Here is a 19,000-nt window from a genome sequence, read left to right on the forward strand (position 1 = left end):
CTACTGTTGGTGACTGCTTTATCCCCCTGGAATATACGCTTCATGAGCAGTGGGACTTAGTCTGTCTTTTCTGTAGGCTAAGCATCCATAATAGTCTCTGGCACAAAATAGGTACTCAGTAAATAAGTAATGAATGAATGAATGAACGAATGAAGCCTATAAAGCAGAGAAAATTGGGCACTATTAATAAATCTGAAAGCAAAATTTGCTACCAATGATTCTCTCAGAATTGATGTTTGCGATAGTCTCAATCTATAGGCCATTACTTAGTCAAATCCAATTATTAACAAGTAGCAAGCAAAACGATTGCTCAAGGCTCAGCCAAGGGCCCCACTGACGAGTAGTAGTGTATGAAATTTTATTACAAGTATCCCTTGACTTAAACAGTTTTTTAAGTAAATCAAGCTTCATGGATTATTGAGCTGCATAACTTCCTGAATTTGAAACTGCACCTGCATTAACCACATACATACAGTCAGTTTCACCAAAAGTAAAGATAATTTATTATGAAAGAACATGAAATTATAGGACTTTTCAGTGAACTTTAGTATGTATTTGAAAACAGGTGAGGCTACTTAAGTCTCTTCTTACAAAAAAAATATTCAAAATTCTAGCATGTCTTCAGTTATACTATAATTATAAAACCTTATTAACTGACACAATTATATTAGCCAGGATGCTAAAAGTGCTAAACGGTTCAGCGAAAAGTTTCTAAGTCAAATTTGGTAAGTAGTAAGTTTAGCTGTAGTTATTTTCTTAAAAATTTTTAGAGATAAAATTTATTTAGAGATAAAATTCATTCATTTCTTTCAGAGATGAACTTCTTCCCAAAGACTTAGTAGTCCTCACTTTTGAAGGTCAAAATTAAGAACTGTAATGGTCTGCTGTGTGTTCTTATCACAATTATTAAATAAAGAAATAAATACATTTATTTTAAAGGCATTTGTAGAAAAATATTTTGGTAATCATCTGGTCAATCAATAGTCCAGGACATTTAGAACTAGAGTTCAGTGTCATTACTACTAGAAGCACAGTTGGCTTTTTGCAGACTTAAGTGAGTTCATTGTAATTTTAAATATCCCACATCAGATTCACTTGGATCCTCAACTCTGCTGGTTCTAATTTGACTGCCAACAGTCATTCATCAATTATAGGAGTGGGGGAAGTTTACCAACTTAAACTGGTAGCTCAGACGCATAGGAGGCGGCCTATTATTGATGCCATATAAAGGCAGTAGACTGGTAACAATAGTACATTAATCAGAGGACACTCTGCTGCACTGGCATATATTAGGGAAAATTATTAAATCTCCCACAATCTCCTGCTGTAATAGGAATAGTCACTGTTACAGAACACTGCCATAGGATCAATGTCTTGGCATTTCTTCTGCATTTATGGAGCAGTGGGAAAGCAGCATTATGTGACAACATTGTCTTCCATTATCTCTTTAATATTGGCACCTGCTCATTAGAAACTGCTGCACTAGGGAGTACCAGTACAGTAAGAAGGGGCCTGGTCTTTAGTGTCCTCTTTCATCAGAGAAATTTCATCCAAATGAGGGATTATGACAGGAAAGCTAGATTACAAAATGAATACTCTAACCACCCTCAAAAATGTCCTTATCTTCTTTATAGAGGTTATTTTTTAATGCCAAAAAGGGGACCTAAAACAACTTATTGTAATTGGAGTCTAAAAGGTTACCTATTTTCACATACATGCACATTCTCTCTCTCTCTCTCTCTCTCTCTCTCTCTCTCTCTCTCTCTCTCTCTCTGTCTATATACATATATATATATATGTATATATATACACACATATATATGTATGTATGTATGTATGTATTTGTCATACACATATATATGATAAAGCATGGTCAAAGATTGTTGAATTCCCGATGCCTGTTATAGTACCTGGCACATGGTATTCAATCAATATTTGTTGAATAAATAAATAAATAATAAGACAGAGACCACACATGTCTCATCTTGTCTTCTGAGTAGGGCAAAGTGCTCAGGGAGCAGAGTGCTGCATACATTTGTTGAGTGAATGAACGTAGCTCCACTTGGATCAGGGAGCCCAGATGCACAATTTTGTGAATACAGACGCTCCCAGGAAAACAGATGCTGCATTTCAGCTGGTCTTGTCTGAATAAATAAATTACCCAAATCTTCAAATTTTTAATTTTATATTCGAAAATGAGGGGGTGTAAATATTCTAGAAGAAAGAAAATAATGTAGTTTATTTCTTAGGTTTATATGTGAAAACTTCCTTCTCACCCTGTTCCTGTCACCATCTTCGGCACAGCCTCAGTAGCTTAAGTAGGCAGCAAAGGGCTGGCTCATCATGTGGCCTTATTTAGCATGTTCCAAAGAGGGATTTTAAAGCATATTTCATTCCATCTACAACAGTCTTCATAGGGCTGCTAGGAAGGCAGAAAATAAGAAAGAAAAAGAATGAACATATTATAAAGAGGAAGGGGTACAAATTAAGAATCCAAACTCTACAATTCTTGTACTTTGCCATAAATAAGCCTGGGATTTTTAGCAAACCACTTCCCTGAATTTTCATTTCCTCATGTGTAAACATTGGAGACAATAAAATAGCCCAGCCTTCCTAACTCGTAGCTTTCAGAAGATCAAATGAGATGATAAAAACAGGAGCTACCATTTTATTAGGCACAAGCTGCATATAAGGTACTGTGTATGGCAGTATATAACATATAACATACCTTATATGTTAAAAATACAGAGAATATTTTTAACATATGTTAAGTACAGTATACTCAATAAACCATAAAGCTTTCTACAAGTACTGTATATCCCTTTTTGAGTAAATACTTTGAAAACTCTGAAATGCTATGTAACATGCTATGAAATTAAATTGAAAGCATCTTGTACATACCTGTGTATATTATGTACAAGATGATTAAAGGAAAAATAAATAACCTAGTGAAGGAAAGAAGGGTAACTGTTTTAACATATACCCACTGGCTCTAATACGATGTATCACATACGCTAAGAATCATGCAGGTTAAGAGTTTGTTTGTTGGCTTAGACCACAATCCTCTACTGCAATTGTTTCAAAGAGCTGGTACAATAGCCATTACATTATTAAAGGAACGTCAGCAAATACTGGTCCCTGATTCTTCCCCTTTCATGATATCAGTTTTATCTTCATCTCTAAGAAGTGCACAGAAAGTCCATGTGCTAGGAAACCCCAAGAAAGTGCAATGCCATCTTGCTCCAGGAAATGAAATATCTTTCTGTACCTATGGATTAAGATCTCAGTGTTTGGACTTGTGGGTAAGGAAACTGGGCTGAATCTGAGCAAATATTTACTCAGAAACAAACAGAGGAAACAAAATTTTTCCGAATTGAGATTAAATTCACCAAAGGGAAAAGTAACCAGAAAGTATAGTTGGAAAAAGAGAAACAACAGATGTAAGTAGATGAATGGATGGATGGATCCACACATACATACATACTTACATACATATGTACATACATAAATACATAGGTCAGACTTATCTAAAAGTTTGCTGTGTTGATTTTTCTGTATCTAATAAATTGTATTTATCTTATAAATATTATTAAATATTTGTAGAACTCAAACAGAAGGCAGTTTTAACCTCTGATATAAAGAGAAAAAAATACTTCTTTAGTGTTCTTACACCTTCTGTTCTATGAGCACAATGTAGAGATTTCATAGACTCAAGTAATACCACAATTTGATTAACAGTAAAAGGTAAATTTCCTTATATTTATCATTGGAATGCTGCTTAAACTTTAGATATGTATGTTTTATAAGTAATAGTTAGTGTTTATTGAGTACTTACAATGTTCATACATTGTTCTAAGCTTTATATATGTATAACTATGTATTATATGTAACTACATATAGCTTTTCAATATTGTTATATTTATATATGCATATACATATAAATGTGTGTCTATATGTGTGTATGTACTATATATTTGTTTAATTTGTAAAAAAATGATACAGATAGCTAATAATGCTATTTGCAGACTGATTTCCCTCTCATATGTTTTTCTGCTTTTCCTACATATTGATGATTCTATTTAAATATTTAATCAAGTATAATACCATCAGTTTATATGAGAATGAAGTTCTGTCTTTTTGGGGTCATCAGTTTATAGTAAAATAGTTTTTTAATACTTGAGAATAAAGGGCTTTCTATGGGACGAGGGGGGGAGAGGGAGGGAAGACGTCTGCAGACTCAGGCAGCTCTCAGGAGTCAATAGCGTTTCCGCCCGTGCTGTGCAGCAGTTTCTGATTCCACTGTGCACAGCCCAGTTGCTTTCCTGCTCGACAGATGATTACAGTAATGCCTATTTATCCAAGCCTGTCCGTCCAAGGATTTCGAATGCATCATAAACTTATCAATTAATCAAAGACATGGCACCTATTTCAAGATGATGGGTGAATTAACATCCTAGAAGATTACGAGAAATGCTCACATCGGCATTGTAAATCAGGGGCTTCTTCCTGATGGGTTCCTGAGCAACACACCAAGCCCGCAAATGGAGAGGGTTCTCTCCAGCCCTGAATCACAAACCGTGTCTCTCAAGTAAGAGAAAACTTCGGGAATAAGAAAGTCACTTTATTTCAAAGCATCTCTCAAACTTGATGAAAAATTAAATTGCAATAGAATGATGGGACCCACTGAAATACAGTTAATAGGCTTGCCTTTTCAGAATAAGGTATTATTGAACTCCCTAGCTTAACAACTAAAAACCCCTGTGAAACTTTTGGGTTTTTGAATACTGAGTTACTTTGGTTTCTGGTTCTCTGATCTCTTTAGAGTGAGAAATTCTGTGCTTGTGGGCTAGTGCCTTCGGCCCAGCTGTGGAAAACAGGCTTTATAGACAGCTGTGAATGTTTGGCATTTGTTCAGATAATACGCCAGCTCTCTCAGCTTTTAATGTGGTCCAAACATCTTATTGTCCTTCATTTTGAAGGAACATTCCTATCTCTAGGGATTTTTTTACTTTGTATGTAATGAGGGGTAGTTAAAGTTTTCACGTGCATCATTGGAAATGTACTCAAGTCATTTGAAATTCAAGGAATGGCAACCCAATATCCATTTCTAATTTGAAGTGTCCTCTGTAGTACCAGATTATTCTACCATGTTAGCTATCCCAACCCAGAAATCACTTCACTGTGATTAGCTTCCAACATTCATAAATTATAGGATATCACAATTACTTACAACCTAATGTCAGTCAGAATATACCATCTGCCTTTCAGCCATTTCATGAGCCTGACTGAAAAGGGGTTTATCAAAATGGCTGTGCAACATCTCTCATGTCTTAACTCTCTTTGGGGACTTACATAAGCAGAATTTCATGTTCTAATGTCAAAATACACGTGTAAGGATTAAAAGTAGTACGGGATGCATAAGAACACTTTTCAGGCCAGTTATTCTTTGATATTTATCACTTCGTAGTGGTGACACCTGCTTCTAATTTTGAGAGTTCTTTTTTTTCAGTGGGTGATTTTTTTTTCTTTTTTTCAGAAAAAGAAATCTTATCCTCAAACGACTCAACTGGTAATTTTTCTCCTTTTGATGTGCTTGATATTTTTATGAGTTTGTCCATCAGCATCGAAGTCTTAACATGCCTTTAGTTTTTAAAAGATCTTTGTAACACATAATCATTATATTGGGTCACATAAATTTAAGTCCTAGACACACATTTGGAGACTTTTGCAGTGATATAATTTATCATAAATGTCATTATCTGCTACTTGGACTACTTGGTAGTTGTCTTAAGTTGACTAAAGCCAGAGAAATAAATTCTGCCTTGCAGAAGTAGTTCAGTAACTTACATTCAATATCCACATTTGGTTGTTTTTCACAGTTAAGGACAGGCTTGGTGACAGTTGTCATTTGGGGTTTAGTAAGTCTCTAAAGATACATATGGAAATAGTCCTTGGATTTTAGGGTAGCCAGCCTATTATGCAGACCCAACGTAGTCTGCTCTTTTGTTTTTATGTTATATAAAGACATTCCCCTAATAGGTTCTGGATGAAGTTAATTACATGAGTAGAAAAAGTTGCAAAAGATGATATATTGCTAGTAACCCATTCTGATTGGCCTGCAGGGAGTTGTCTGTATAAAATTGGATTCTGTGTTGGGTTCCAAAAAGAGGTGTGAATATGAAGGAGAAGTGCTAAATCATGACTCCAGAGAAAATGTTGGCCACAAGTAGTTCTTAGTTTAAGTGAAAACCGAACTTTAGGATTTGAACAAAGAAGACAAGGAGAAAAAAAGGTGAATTGTTAACTCTGATGTAAAAGTATTATGTTGATCAAGTTTCACCAAACTTTCGTGAGACTATCCACAAAGGCAGTGACTGCATGGAACTAATTTACTTAATTGATATGGAAAGCTTTGCTAAGCGTTTACCCTTAGTGTCGGATAAGTAATTTTCAATATAATATATCCAAGATATGGAGACAGTTAAAAAAAAAACATGATTTTTAATAATTGCTCTCATAAGTAAATGGATCTATCATTACGTTGTCACAAAGGATGACAGCGAGCAGAAACATCCTGCTAATCCCTCTCAGATAAGTAGTCAACATAATTAGACACTGTCTCTTCTGTTCGGTATAGCATTAATCAGAAGAAGTGCAACTTTACACAGAAATCTTTTTTCTGATATGTCATTGTTTAAAAAAACTATGTTGTCAGATACTGGGCTTCAGAAAATGACCCATGTAGTTGTGTATAGTTATCTCCCTTTTTATTTCTTGTTGTAATAGTGTTTCATAATAATATGGTCTTTTTGCATCTAAAAAACTGCATTTAAAGTAAGTGGTTCATTTTGTTTTGCAAACTATCAGAATAATGAACTACTTGAAGTATTAGTAAGCTTTGAAATGACTCGTTGGCTCATCTATCTAAAATGAAGGCATAACTCTTTTAGAGAGAGATTTTCTTAAAAGGAAAAGATGAGACGTTTTCTGCATTAAATAAGAGCTCAAGAGACAACCTCTTTCTGTGAAAAATTTCATGTTAAAATGATGAAATGTGTTGCCCCCTTCCAGCATCCACAGGCATTGCCTTTTAAAAAAAAATCCATTGCCTTTTACTATGTAGCTTCTAGCTTCTACTCTGAACCACTGCATAGTTATAAAGTGGTATCAGCTCGGTGTATTACATGACTCTATCGTCCCACTTTCTCAGCGACTCAAAGGCCTTTGAAGGCAAAGAATAGGGTTATTGAAGGATGGCAGGCACATTTCACTAAGTAACAGGTGGAGGTCAAAGTAGTTTATTTGTGGGGATGAACAGAGTGCAGAGATTGAAAAATCAAATGCTTTGCCATAATAAGGTTTAGCAAGAAAATGCTGACTACACTAAGCTTAGATTCTAGCTGACATAACCTTTTCCAGTTTTCACTACTTGATTTCACAGTTCAAGCAGTTTGAAGAGGCCTAAAATTATATTTCTTTTTTCTCCCATGAAATGTTCCAATCGGTTTGAAATTTTACTTTAAAGTAATGGGTGCTCGCTCTGCTTGTATCCAAGGAACACTGGGACTAATAGGTGCCCACTGCAGGTGAATCTGAAACATGGATCATCAGAGACTACACATCTGTATAAATTAAATTTTACCAGTAGGATCCTTAAATCCAAACTTTCAATCATGTTTGAACTGACAGAAGCGAACATACTTTAGTAACCACTTAACTTCTCATCATTGAAATTACTATTATAGGTGAGGGAAAGTATCTATAAGGATGTTTACCAAGCTTGAGCACTGAGTTACCCCTAGCTTGTTGGAGATGGGGAGGAAAGAGCTTTTGGTTTTTTCCCCCCTCTTTATACAATTCTGTATTTGTATAGTGCATATGTTTTGCTTGTGAAACTTACAAAAGGGCCAAACATGCTGCGAAAAAATATAAAAGTAAGATTTACTTGCTGTCCTATAGCAGAAACAAAAAAATCAAGTTATTTGGTGACATATAGACCAGAGTTGTCTAATAGAACTTTTTGCAGTGATGCAAATGTTCTACGTCTATACCGTCCGATGCTGTAACAACTAGGCAAATGTGGCTATGGAACGCTCGAGATGTGGCTATGCTGAGCAATTGAAGTTTTAAATTCATTTAATTTTAATTAATTAAAATTTAAGTAGCCACATGTGGCTAGTCGCTACCATATTAGACAAGGCAAAAATAGACCACACATATGTATGATTGAGTTTTTTACTTTTCAGCTGAGTGTCTAGGCAGAATGAATAAAACATTTATGCTGTATTATACTGTATTTATTTTTCATGCAAAGGAAGTAATTTGGTTTTCTCAATAATTTCTTCTTTATTTTCAGTCCTCTGTGAATGGGTGTGATTGCTATGTAGAGCCAAAATCAATCCTTCTCTGAACACATGGGAGGATAGGATGGCTTAGGGGAAGATGAGATGGGTGGAGAATCTACAACTTGTAAGTATAGGGAGCACGAAATACAATTTTTAAAAATTTCAGTCCTGACACTGGTGTGTCTGTATTTACCCTGAAAGGAGAGGAAATCTCTTTTAAAAATCAAGAAGCTTTATTGTTGGCCCAGGAACCAGATTTTTCTGACATATTCCTTGTGTCTATTCTTTACTCTCTCTGGTTGTAAATTTTTACTCAAAAATGAACATTTGGACTACATTAGAGAATTCATCATTTCTTTTTACCTGAATAATCCATATAATTTTTACTCCATTCTCCCATTTTTAAAAATTGAAGAAATCACTAGTATCTCCAAGCCTTTTAAATTACCTGAACTTCTTTATGATGTGGTAATTCTTTTGGGGGTCCTTTTAGCTCATTTTTAATGGTTGCCTGCAGAGTAAGAAGGATAAACCTTAGAAGCTATATTAGCTTTCATTTTATTCTCCCCATCATAAAAATGATTTTAAAACATTTTTATTCACTGAAAAGGTTAAAAGTCAAAATAGTCTGAATGTTTTACCTTTTTTTTTTTTTATTTCGAGTGTGTTCATCATAATAAATTACATTAGAATGGATCTTAATGGAATTTATCATTAGGACACGTATCTAAGATTAGTGCAGTATCTTGGACTACTTCCTCATATCACACAGCATGTGTTTATACCTACAAGAACAGAATGGTCTTTTAACTGTGAGATTAATCTATCCAATCACAGCCTTTTTTTTAGGATCACAGTTGGAGATGATCTCATCACAAGGTGCAGCTGAAACTGTCCTAGGACAGTCTCGTTCTTGCCTGTGGGACAGCTGTTAGAAAGTGCATCTGGAGGAGATGAGCCTGAGCATAAATTTGGATGACTTGCAAAATATGGTACTGGTACTCAGCCTTCATCCTGTGCTTGAGAAATGGCACTGAAATTTATGCTGCATCATTAGTTTGATAGACACAGTCAGAGTATCTATTCCCCATACTCAGACCTGGAGGTTTAGGGGAATCTGAATGTCTAAATGTAAAATGATCAGTCATGGTAGTAGTTAGCACATCATTTAAGCTGAAGAAAATGACTTAAGTGTCATTAATGAGCTCTATTTTAAAACAGCTCATGATTAGTTTATATCAGTAAGATAGATAAATAATCAGAACTTTTTTTCAGAAATAGGCATCTTGGGGTAGTGCAATGAATGGAGGAAGAGCTTTGAGCTGCTGGATGCAAAACTTGGCTCCTCTGTGTACTAACTGTGTGACCTTTCATATTCTTCGAGACTTCTCTCCCTTAATTATCCTTTTTCTGAGTCATCGCTTTCTGCCCGTCTGCTGAACCATTCCCAGCAACAGGCAAGCATGCTTTCCTGTCTCCCATCTTCAGAAAACTCTGCCTTGCTTCCATCCATGTCCTATCTATAGATACTACCCTATTTCTCTGCTTCCCTCTACAGACTAATTTCATTACAAAGTTGACTCATACCCATTTTTCCTACTTCTGTATCTCCCATTGATTTTGTAAACCATTCTAACCTATCTTCTATGTGCCTCACTCTCCTGGAGCTCGTATATTCTCATACTTGGCCTCTCAATAGCGTTCAATTCACTCAATCACGACCCTCTTGAAATATTTCTTAGTTTATATAAAACTACAATTTCCCATGAGTTAAATGTCCCAATTTAGTTGCCTATGTTGACACTGACTTTAGTAGCTCAGAGACCTCCCTTGATGTCAGGATTTGCAGAATTCTAAATACCTGTGTGTTAGACTTTACCTGTGATTCAGTGATATATTACTGCATTATAATATACACTAGGCTTGGAAGATATCAGTGACTCTAAAAGAAGAATTTTGATGCTTTCTGCTAATGTTTTCAGGAGGTTTTGTAGAGAAAGCAGCTCACTGAATAGGCAAGAGGCCTAATGTAAATATTAAATATATGTATTTATTTTATAATGTGACATCTTTGGGTCATTAACTTCTTCTAAATCAATGTGATATTTATTTATTGGAAGTTCTGTGTTATAATTATTGATAATACATTCAGTATGTTTAATAAAATCCTAATCGACCACTACTGAGGCCAAGAAAAACCTTTGGAATATAAGACAAGATGATTCTTAGTATATTTCAGAATTGTTTTTGTATTTTGCAGATTCTTTCACAGCCAATATAACCTTTCTTTGAATTTTTTCTTAGGATAACCAAATTAGAAACTTCAACTATCAATAAATATACTTTATTGACTTAAATAGGACACTTTTTTAATAGTATACAAGGGGAACTACATGAGGGAGTATGATATTTTACAAAACGTATAAGCTTTAGTAGAGACCTAGGTCTGAAATACCACTTAGTAGCTATATGATCTTGAGCAAGTTGCTTAGCATCTCTCAATATCTAGGTTCTGCAACATTAAGTTATAAATAGGCAGGATAATAATACCTATTTACCTGAGATTGAAAAGTAAGGTTCAGAGATATATGTAAATTCAGCATCTATCTCTTATAATTAAAGAATGAGATTGTGAACACATTTGGGCGCTAATACATTTTGAGTATTTTGAATGTTTGCTGATGGAAAAGACATTGTGTGTAACTGCACTTGGTCAACATAAAAAAGCATCTATTTCTTATAAGGGGATATATCTCTTATCCCCTTACTCACAGGGGATACATTCAAAGACCACCAGTGGGTACCTGCAAACCACAGATAGTACTGAATTCTATGTATACTGATTTTTCCTATACATACATATCTATGATAAACTCCAATTTGCAAATTAGGCACAGCAAGAGATTAACAACAATAGTTAATAAAATAGAACATTAATAAAAGTTCTATGAATAGTCTCTCTCTCATATCTTATTGTATTGTGCTCACCTTCTCACTTAAAGGAAGCACTTTGTGGCTTCTCTTTGGCCTATCTGAATTGCCGGCATCACTACTCTTGTGCTTCGAGGCCATTATTAAGTAAAGTAAGGGTTACTTGAACACAAGCACTAGGATACGGCAAGAGTTGATCTGATAACCTAGATGGCTACAAGGTGACTAACAGGCAGGAGCATAGATGGATACGGTAGACAAAGGGATGATTCACGTCCTGGGGAGGATGGAGCAGGATGGCACGAGATTTCATCATGCTACTCAGAATAACATGCAGTTTAAAACTTATGGAATTTTTCATTTAGTGTTTTCAGACTATAGCCGATGGTAGGTAACTGAGGTTGTGAAGGTGAAACTGTGAATAAGGGAAGACCACTACATGGCACATAGTGGGTACTCCATAATGTGAAGCTTTTATTATCTTAGCCTGGGTTTTTTTTTTTTTTTTTTTTTTTTTGGTGGGAGGGATGATCAATATGCAGAGGTTTAATGACCATCTCTTTAGTAGTTGGCTCCTGGCTCTCTTGAGGCCATTAGAAGGATGAAAGCTTCCAAAAGCCTTTAGGTTTCATATAATAGTTGTTTTGATAAAGCAGTGGTAAAGATAGGCTGTTGGGAATTAGATGATGACAATGGACAGGAGAATATCTAAAGTCAGACATGAACAACCAAACTTACAATATTTTATGATCCTCTCTAACATGCTTATATATTGGATTTTAAAATTGAAGTGCAGAGTTTGTTTCCAGAGTTTCTTCCAAACAGATTATGACAATAAATGAACGTTATTGAAACTAAACAAAATATCTTAATTTAATACTGTGAAGAAAGAAACATATATCAGTTAAATCTTCTCTGACAACTTAAATTACATCATCGAAACTTCTACCACAGATAGGGTCCTGCTGTCCTGAGCAACATTAAGTAAGGATAATTTTCACAAAACAATGAATTTTTGAGTAAGTCCTCTAACAAACTAAGCACTAACACTAACTTGTCATAGTTTCCTTTTTAAAAATCCAGCATGTTGTTCCAGCATTGTCACCAGAATAATTATAATTTATTATGAACTTTCCCTTTTCCCCCTTTCCATTAATACTGTATCTCCTTTGACTCCTAAAAAAATCCCCTTTAAGAAGTTTTCTTAAGCAAAGAACAGTGTTGTACTATCTTCTCTTTTCTGTAGGATTTGCTTCACAATTGTCACTATAAAGTTCTTGGTTTAAGTGTTTGGTAAATCTCATAATTTGGGAGAGAGGAGTAGCTGAAATTAATTATTGTTTTTCCTTCTAATTCTTCTTTTCACTTTCTATAACATCAGGTTGTAGCAAGAAGTTAACAAAAACAAACCTTAGTTTATTACAGGAGACCTCAAGAATTATTTTTGAATTTCTTCATACCATTTGACCTGATTTTGTTATTGATGTTTCTTGAAAGAATCAGTGGGAAATAGAAAATTACAAAAATGTTTATGCCATTGGAAATAACCATTTATTGATCTTTTTCCTAGAAGTTGTCTTACTATTTTCTAGGTAAGCATAGGCTAGTGGAAAATGTCACAACCTTAGATAAATTTGCTTAAAAAATTGGGAACTTCTGAAATTCTAGGGAGTAATTAGTATACAGTAAGCATCTTTAATACAAACATTTCTAGCATTGACAATAGTTTTATATTTTAATGTCATATTAGTTTGCTAATGCTGTATAATAAATTACTACAAACTTAGCTGAAAACAACATGAATATTATCTCACAGTTTCTATAGATCAAGAGTCTAGGCACAGCATAGACAACCACTCTGCTAAGGGTCTCACAAAGCTACATCAAAATTTTGTCCATGCTACATTCCTTGTTGTAGCTCAGGGTCCTCTTGCAAACTCTTCTGACTGTTGGCAGAATTCAATTCCTTATAGCTTTAAGACTAAGGTCCCAGCTTTCTTACAGCTGGTTGTCAGCTAGGGGTTCCACCGTAGCCTCTAGAGGTCTCTGCAGTTCCTTGCAAAGTGGCCCTCTCACAGGCACTTTTACAACATGGCAGCTTACTTTTTCAAAGCCAACAGGAGAATCTCTCTGACTTCTAGTCCCTCTTTTAAAGGGCTCACCTCATTAGGTCAGACCCACCCAGGATAACTCTTTACTTAACTCAAGTCACCTGATTAGGGACCTTAATTACACCTTCAAAAGTTCCTTCACTTTTGCAATTACCAGCATAATCACAAATGGCATCTCTCATACTCACAGTTGCTACCCATATTCAAAGGGAGAGCGTTATACAAAGTATGCACCCCAGGGCCCAGGAACCTTAGGGCCATCTCAGAATTCTAACTATCAAACACTAATGATTAATCTAAAAGAATGTTGGTGAATACTGTATTTGGCCTGTACTTTCATGGTTGTCCTGTTGGTCTTCTCACTTACAACCTCCTTCAGACATCAGGGTCACTGAATGATTAAAAAATTTCATGTATGTTTGCCTTTGTTCACTGAACACTGTTTGAAATGACTCAGGTAGTTTAGAAAAATGGCAAAGTGGAGAGAAATTCAGAATGTCTGATAGTTAAAAAATCAATGACAAGCCAAAATGCTTCTTAAAATCCATCTCCTATTCTTTTTACCATGATTGGGATTTTTATAGCAACCATTGGGATTTTTATAGCACTCAATAGGAGGAAATGTCCCATTGAAACAAAACATTATGCTAAATTTCTGCTTCTCATTCTATAAAATTCTTTTTTTTAAATATTGAAAGGAACTTTGAAAGAACATTTTGTCTGTTTCAGAAAAAGGATGATGTTAATTTATCTATAATCTATTCTAAAAATCTGATAATTCTAAAAATACATTGAAATTCAGGTTTTGATTCATTAAAAGAAAGCCAAACAGTCATTAATCTATACAGTAATTGTATAACAGTTGTGTATAGCTAATTGATAACAGAAATTTAATAAGGAGTTCATTTTTAAAATAATGTACAGAAACCAAATTTGATTTCAAAAACAAAAGTCAAGATTAATATTCTCTTGCTTATTAATATAAAGCAGTTTACTAACATTTTGAAATTTCATCTGATCAATTAACTATACAAACCAAATTAACCAAAACATACATTATGCATATAGAGAAAATATTAAAGTATATAATAAGGAAGTATGTTCAAAATGGGTCTTTAAAAATTGAAAACACAAAGTAATTTTGAGATTCATGACCGCCTTAGGGTTCATATTACTTGACTATGATATATTTAGACGATTATACATAGATTGGCTTGTTCTTCTCGCACTGGACATTATTTCTTTTCTCTTTAACCCTTTCAAGGCAGATTTGAATTATGCTGTTTTCGAACCCGTTTACCCACTTGGTGATTTTTGATGCTTCTTATTGCCTAAGTTTAATTTCTACTTCCCCTTTTATAAGAGTAAATAGTGGATTTAAATCATGCCAATATTTCTGCAGTGTTTAGAATAACAAGGTTTGGAACACATGAACTTTTCAAAAATGATAACTCTCCCTTGAGTTCAACCATTTGCTTTCTTTACTAAAGTTAGTTTAGATATTGTATTTTATCAGTGATTACATTGTCTGAAAAAATTTCTGCCATATTAACAGTTTTGACATTTTTAGTTTCTGTTTGATTTCTGTTTCATAGCATGTAATTCAGGCATTTGACTGAGTTTAAGTCAATGGACTGGTTGGCAGCCTAAACATTTGTTTGCACAGAAGAGGTTTGAAAGAATTGGGAGATTTGGTATCTCTTTATTTTTTTCTTTTAATTTTTAATTTGACCTCTCCTCTCTAATGTAATTATGTGATTAGACCGTAGGTTAGGTTACTTGCAATGAATGTTGATCTAAAACCTCAGTCAGTCCTGATTATGTTAGGGCATTGGTATGGTGTGACTTTGGTTACTGATTCAACAAGCAAAGAAATATGGCTAGTCATTTAATGACTTTGTTTTTAATTCAAATCATATAGATATTGATTTAGAATGGATCCGATCTAGATTTGTCAAGTTAGTATGAAATCACGTACAACTTTTTATTGTCCTTATGTCTGACCATGCAAATGTGTTCACCAATTAGCAGTTTGTTTTTTTCTTGGAGTCAAACCCCCAAGTTTTACTATATTCAAGCCTCTATTAGTAAGGCTGAGACCTGTATAAGTAGTTTAAATATCTTTTCAGACCACTTGCTATGTTCCAGTCCCTTTGTTAGATTCTAAAAATAGAGGGGGCAAAGTAGACATGGTCTCCATCCTTATAGAATCTGTAGTCATACTCCAAGCTTATGTTGTAGAACCTAATTAAGGAAATCTGTGATCATAAATAACAAAGCCATATTTAGATATGGGCCAAACTAACTAAATTTCAGAATAGATCCATACCTGTAATGTGTTTGGCACAGTTCATAGTAGTTAGCAGCTATTCAATAACAGTTACATCCTAATATCATTATTATTTTTGTTATTTATTTTTCCAGTTCACCCAAATAATTATGTGGTCATAGGCAGAACACAACTCTTATAGATATGTATAAGTACACAGAGATTTGTTTGTTTGCTTTTTGACAAGAATACAGGCCAATTTTGCACTGCAAACTTAAGAGAACCCAAGTTGGTCCTATAATATGGAGACTAATAGTCATTTCCTTTATTTTTATATCCAAGTTTTCATTGTTTTAATTGGCACCCTACCAAACTGATGGATGCCTCTAGTTGTGTATGTTAGCATAGCTACTGAGAGCATCACAAATCCAGTAACACAAGGGGCTATTTTCCCATTATTTTCTTCTCAAAACATTCCCTGTGCTAGAAATGCTTTGAAACTCTTAGAAACTATTTTAAAAATACTATTTTTAAAACTAAGCTTTTATTGTATTTTCTTAACATAAAAGTAATAAATGATCATCATGGAAAAAGCAAATAAGCAAAATGAGGCAATGAAAATCACTGGAATCCAGCACACTGAGAGAACTACTATTACCGTTTATGCCTAGTTCCTTCAAGTTCTTTCTCTGTACACAGAAAATATTTTTAAACGGCATCATCGTGTAACATCCTATTTCATAATTGCCTTCCATGTCTGTATTTTTTGTCGTTAAATAAATATCTGTCCATGTGACTATTCTTTTAAAGTATTATTTGCATTAATTCTATCAAATGCCAATTGTTGGGCATCAAGTTTTTTTTTTACTTTTATCTTTTCTTCGTTTCTATTATAATGTATGGGATGAGCAAATTAGTTATTGTTGAAGGTTTTTCTAATGTTAAAATAGTTAAATTAATTAAAATAATTTAAAGCACCTTTGGTATAAGGTCACTGAAAAGATGAAATAATTGGGATGAGGTCTTTGCATGCTCCTATAGCCTCCTTTTTGAAGGGTCCCAGAGGCCATGGATGCATATAACAACTTTTAGGAAACAATGTAATGAGAGAAGCTCAATAACTCCAAAATGGACTGTGATTTGGTAGAACAAGTCGAAATGAATTACAAACTGACTTATCAGGAGATCGTTGTCACCTATTTGTTCCTGTGACAAATTTGGAGCACTTCAAAACCAATTTTCCATTCATAAGTGGATTTCTTTTTTTGATTCTTTTAAGCTTGATCTTTTAGGTTGCACAAGCTGTTGTCCCACAAATTAAAGTGTGCTTATCAATCCATCCTTCTTGCCAGGAATGCCATCTCCAACCACACTGAAGAAGTCGGAGAAGTCTGGTTTTAGCAGCCCCTCCCCTTCGCAGACCTCCTCCCTGGGAACAGCATTCACACAGCATCACCGACCTGTCATTACGGGACCCAGAGGTGAGCTGCTCTACAGGCACCCTTGGTTGTGCTTAAATCATGGCCTTGGGACCAGCATAGCAAAATGAGAGACAATGAAGACTCCCCCAGAATGCTCCTGAAGTCAGTGAGTGTTCCAATTTCTTATCCTTGGGGACAGCTTTGGAATGTTAGCAACCAAAGAGATTTAACCTAAGGCAAAAAAGGGAATAAACCTTTTTCTTTGCCAGTACAGTGTTGCAAAGAGGTGGAAGGTAATTTAAATTGAACCAAAATCAAATTTTCCTACAAATTGTATGGGAGGTGTATGTGTGAGAGAGACAGACAGACAGACAGACACAGGTGAGTATATTTCCATGTAGTCAGTTACCTGTCTTTAAGTATAGTTGACTCCTGAACAATACAAGAGTTTAAAAATCCACACGTAAGTGGACCTCCACAGTTGAAACCCAGGTTATTCAGGGGTCAACTGTGTTTTCAGTCAGCTGTTAGGATTCCAGTATGCAGAGGGTCAATTTAAGTTATATGCAGATTTTCAACTGTGTGGTGGCTGGTGCCCCTAAACCCCACACTGTTTAAGGGTCAACTGTAACTCTCTCGTCCCTTATGATACCCTTTCCTTGAAACCTTACTTCAATATGTGTCATTTTGCATTGAGGTTGTTTACATCATGGTGTTGACTGTTGACTGGCAGTCTTCATTCACTCCTTTTGAAGTGGTAGATAGTTTGTCTGGTTCTCATTGCAATATTGTCATTATTTTTGTCTTGTGTGCTTTTAAGATTATTAGTAAAATGTGTCCACAAGAAATATGATTTGTATTTCACATTAAAGACAAGCTTTAAACCTTAAGGGAATGTCAGCAAGTCACTTAACTTGATCTTATTGCAAGATGAAAATATTTATTAGTTTGTTTATAAAACTCCCACAGTAGGAGTATGAATAATTGTAACCATGTTTGCTTTCTTCCATCAGATTTTTGTTTAGGTAGGTCTGTGATCTACCAGCTGATATCATAAAACATCCTAGAAAGTATGATCTCTCGTCTACTTTGACACATGCTTGAGAAAGCTGATATTTCTTGCATTAATCTCACTGTTAGTCTCACAAATCTGAATGCCTTTATGAATACTCTCTGTGCATCTCATGGAAGCATGGCAGTTGAGAGGGCTGTCTCATGCACAAATGCAGAAATCATAATGAAGAAAATAAGTATTCTGACTATTGTGCGAAGCAATTTCTATATCCGCAATTATGAAAACTTACTTGCTCCATCTTTTTTCACTCATATGTGTGTATGATATATATCATATATATATATATGCTATATACACACATACATACATATATATTCTAATTTGAAAACCTTGCATCTAAATTGGATTATACATCCCAGAGTGCAGAATGAATCACTTTAAGTGGGGTAGTATTATAATATTATCCTCATAGTCAATATTCATTAAGCATCTGAACTGTGGTGGAAAATAAGAGATACGAAACCCTCAGAAAGAGGATTTTTAGTCTCATGGAGATAAGGCACATGATGTTTCTCATCTTTTTATTGTCAGGTCGACATATTGTAAATGCTAAATGAATGTTAAAAGCAGAAATTTCTGCAGGAGTTAGAGGAGGGGTCTATGAAGGTTTATTCATTCATTAACAAGGATTTTCTGAGTGCCTATCACTGGGAATTAAATGGTTCCTGTCCTCATAAAGCATACGGTCCAGTACAGGAGAGAGACATGAGAAAATAAGCATTTAGAAGATGGTGTGGAATGTACTGTTACTTATCACTTTGTATCAAACTTAAAAATGTAGATAACTTTTAAGTCAAATTGTAAAAGTTGCTTACATGAATGGAGGGCATTCCAAGCAACAGAAAGAT

The 19,000-nt window shown here is 34.7% G+C and overlaps 1 protein-coding gene across 8 annotated transcripts in view; it reads left to right on the forward strand.

The window, feature by feature from the left end:
* Positions 1–19,000, forward strand: part of NFIA (nuclear factor I A) — a 352,559-nt gene that overhangs the window by 259,256 nt on the left and 74,303 nt on the right. For all 8 annotated transcript variants that reach the window (XM_036228703.1, XM_036228766.1, XM_016140371.2 and 5 more), the window contains one exon: positions 17,009–17,137. In XM_036228703.1, the coding sequence (XP_036084596.1) occupies positions 17,009–17,137 (129 nt within the window). The remainder of the gene's footprint in view (positions 1–17,008; positions 17,138–19,000) is intronic.

Source organism: Rousettus aegyptiacus, unplaced genomic scaffold (assembly GCF_014176215.1).
Source record: "Rousettus aegyptiacus isolate mRouAeg1 unplaced genomic scaffold, mRouAeg1.p scaffold_m13_p_1, whole genome shotgun sequence".
Lineage (NCBI taxonomy): Eukaryota > Metazoa > Chordata > Mammalia > Chiroptera > Pteropodidae > Rousettus > Rousettus aegyptiacus.